This window comes from Camelina sativa, unplaced genomic scaffold (genome assembly GCF_000633955.1).
Source record: "Camelina sativa cultivar DH55 unplaced genomic scaffold, Cs unpScaffold06528, whole genome shotgun sequence".
NCBI lineage: Eukaryota > Viridiplantae > Streptophyta > Magnoliopsida > Brassicales > Brassicaceae > Camelina > Camelina sativa.
In genome coordinates, this window is record NW_010927605.1 from 1 (window position 1) to 501 (window position 501).

At 37.7% G+C, this 501-nt stretch overlaps 1 protein-coding gene across 1 annotated transcript; it reads right to left on the bottom strand.

Annotated features, from left to right (window-relative positions):
* Window positions 1-4: 4 nt before the first annotated feature.
* On the bottom strand, window positions 5-498 carry LOC104774893 (DEAD-box ATP-dependent RNA helicase 13-like; the record flags this gene model as incomplete). Its single annotated transcript, XM_010499285.1, has 2 exons — window positions 5-288; window positions 417-498. Coding segments are annotated over 2 exons (366 nt in total), but the record flags the coding sequence as incomplete, so codon positions are not given.
* Window positions 499-501: the final 3 nt, after the last annotated feature.

Here is a 501-nt window from a genome sequence, read left to right on the forward strand (position 1 = left end):
TCTGCTTCTTCTTCTTCTTATGCTCCTTCTTCTCCTTATTCCTCTTAGTTTTATTCTCTTTTATCCTAAGACTCTCCAAGTTATCCTCATCATCATCCTCATCTTCCCTTCCTTCTCCATCTCCATCTTCTTCTTCAATTATCTCATCCACATTCTCATTGTCACCATCATCATCGTTCTCTCCATTTTGTTTCTTCGACTTCAACTCTCTCTCTGTTACATCACTCTCAATCACAGGAAGATCTAAATTGTAATCAGCTTCATCAATCTCCTCAAGTGAAAGGAAACCTATCCAAACAAAGTATATAAAGTTTCAGACTTTTCACTGAACTAACAAGGCGAAGCAATGACTCTAGACATGAATGAATTTGAGATTTCTAATACAAACATTACAAAATTACAGTTTTTTTTTATACCTCCGTCGAGCTGGCCTGAACCTGCAAATAGAGTTGAAAAGGTTTCGCCTTCGTCGTCTTCTCCGATAGGTATAGAAGAGCTCCA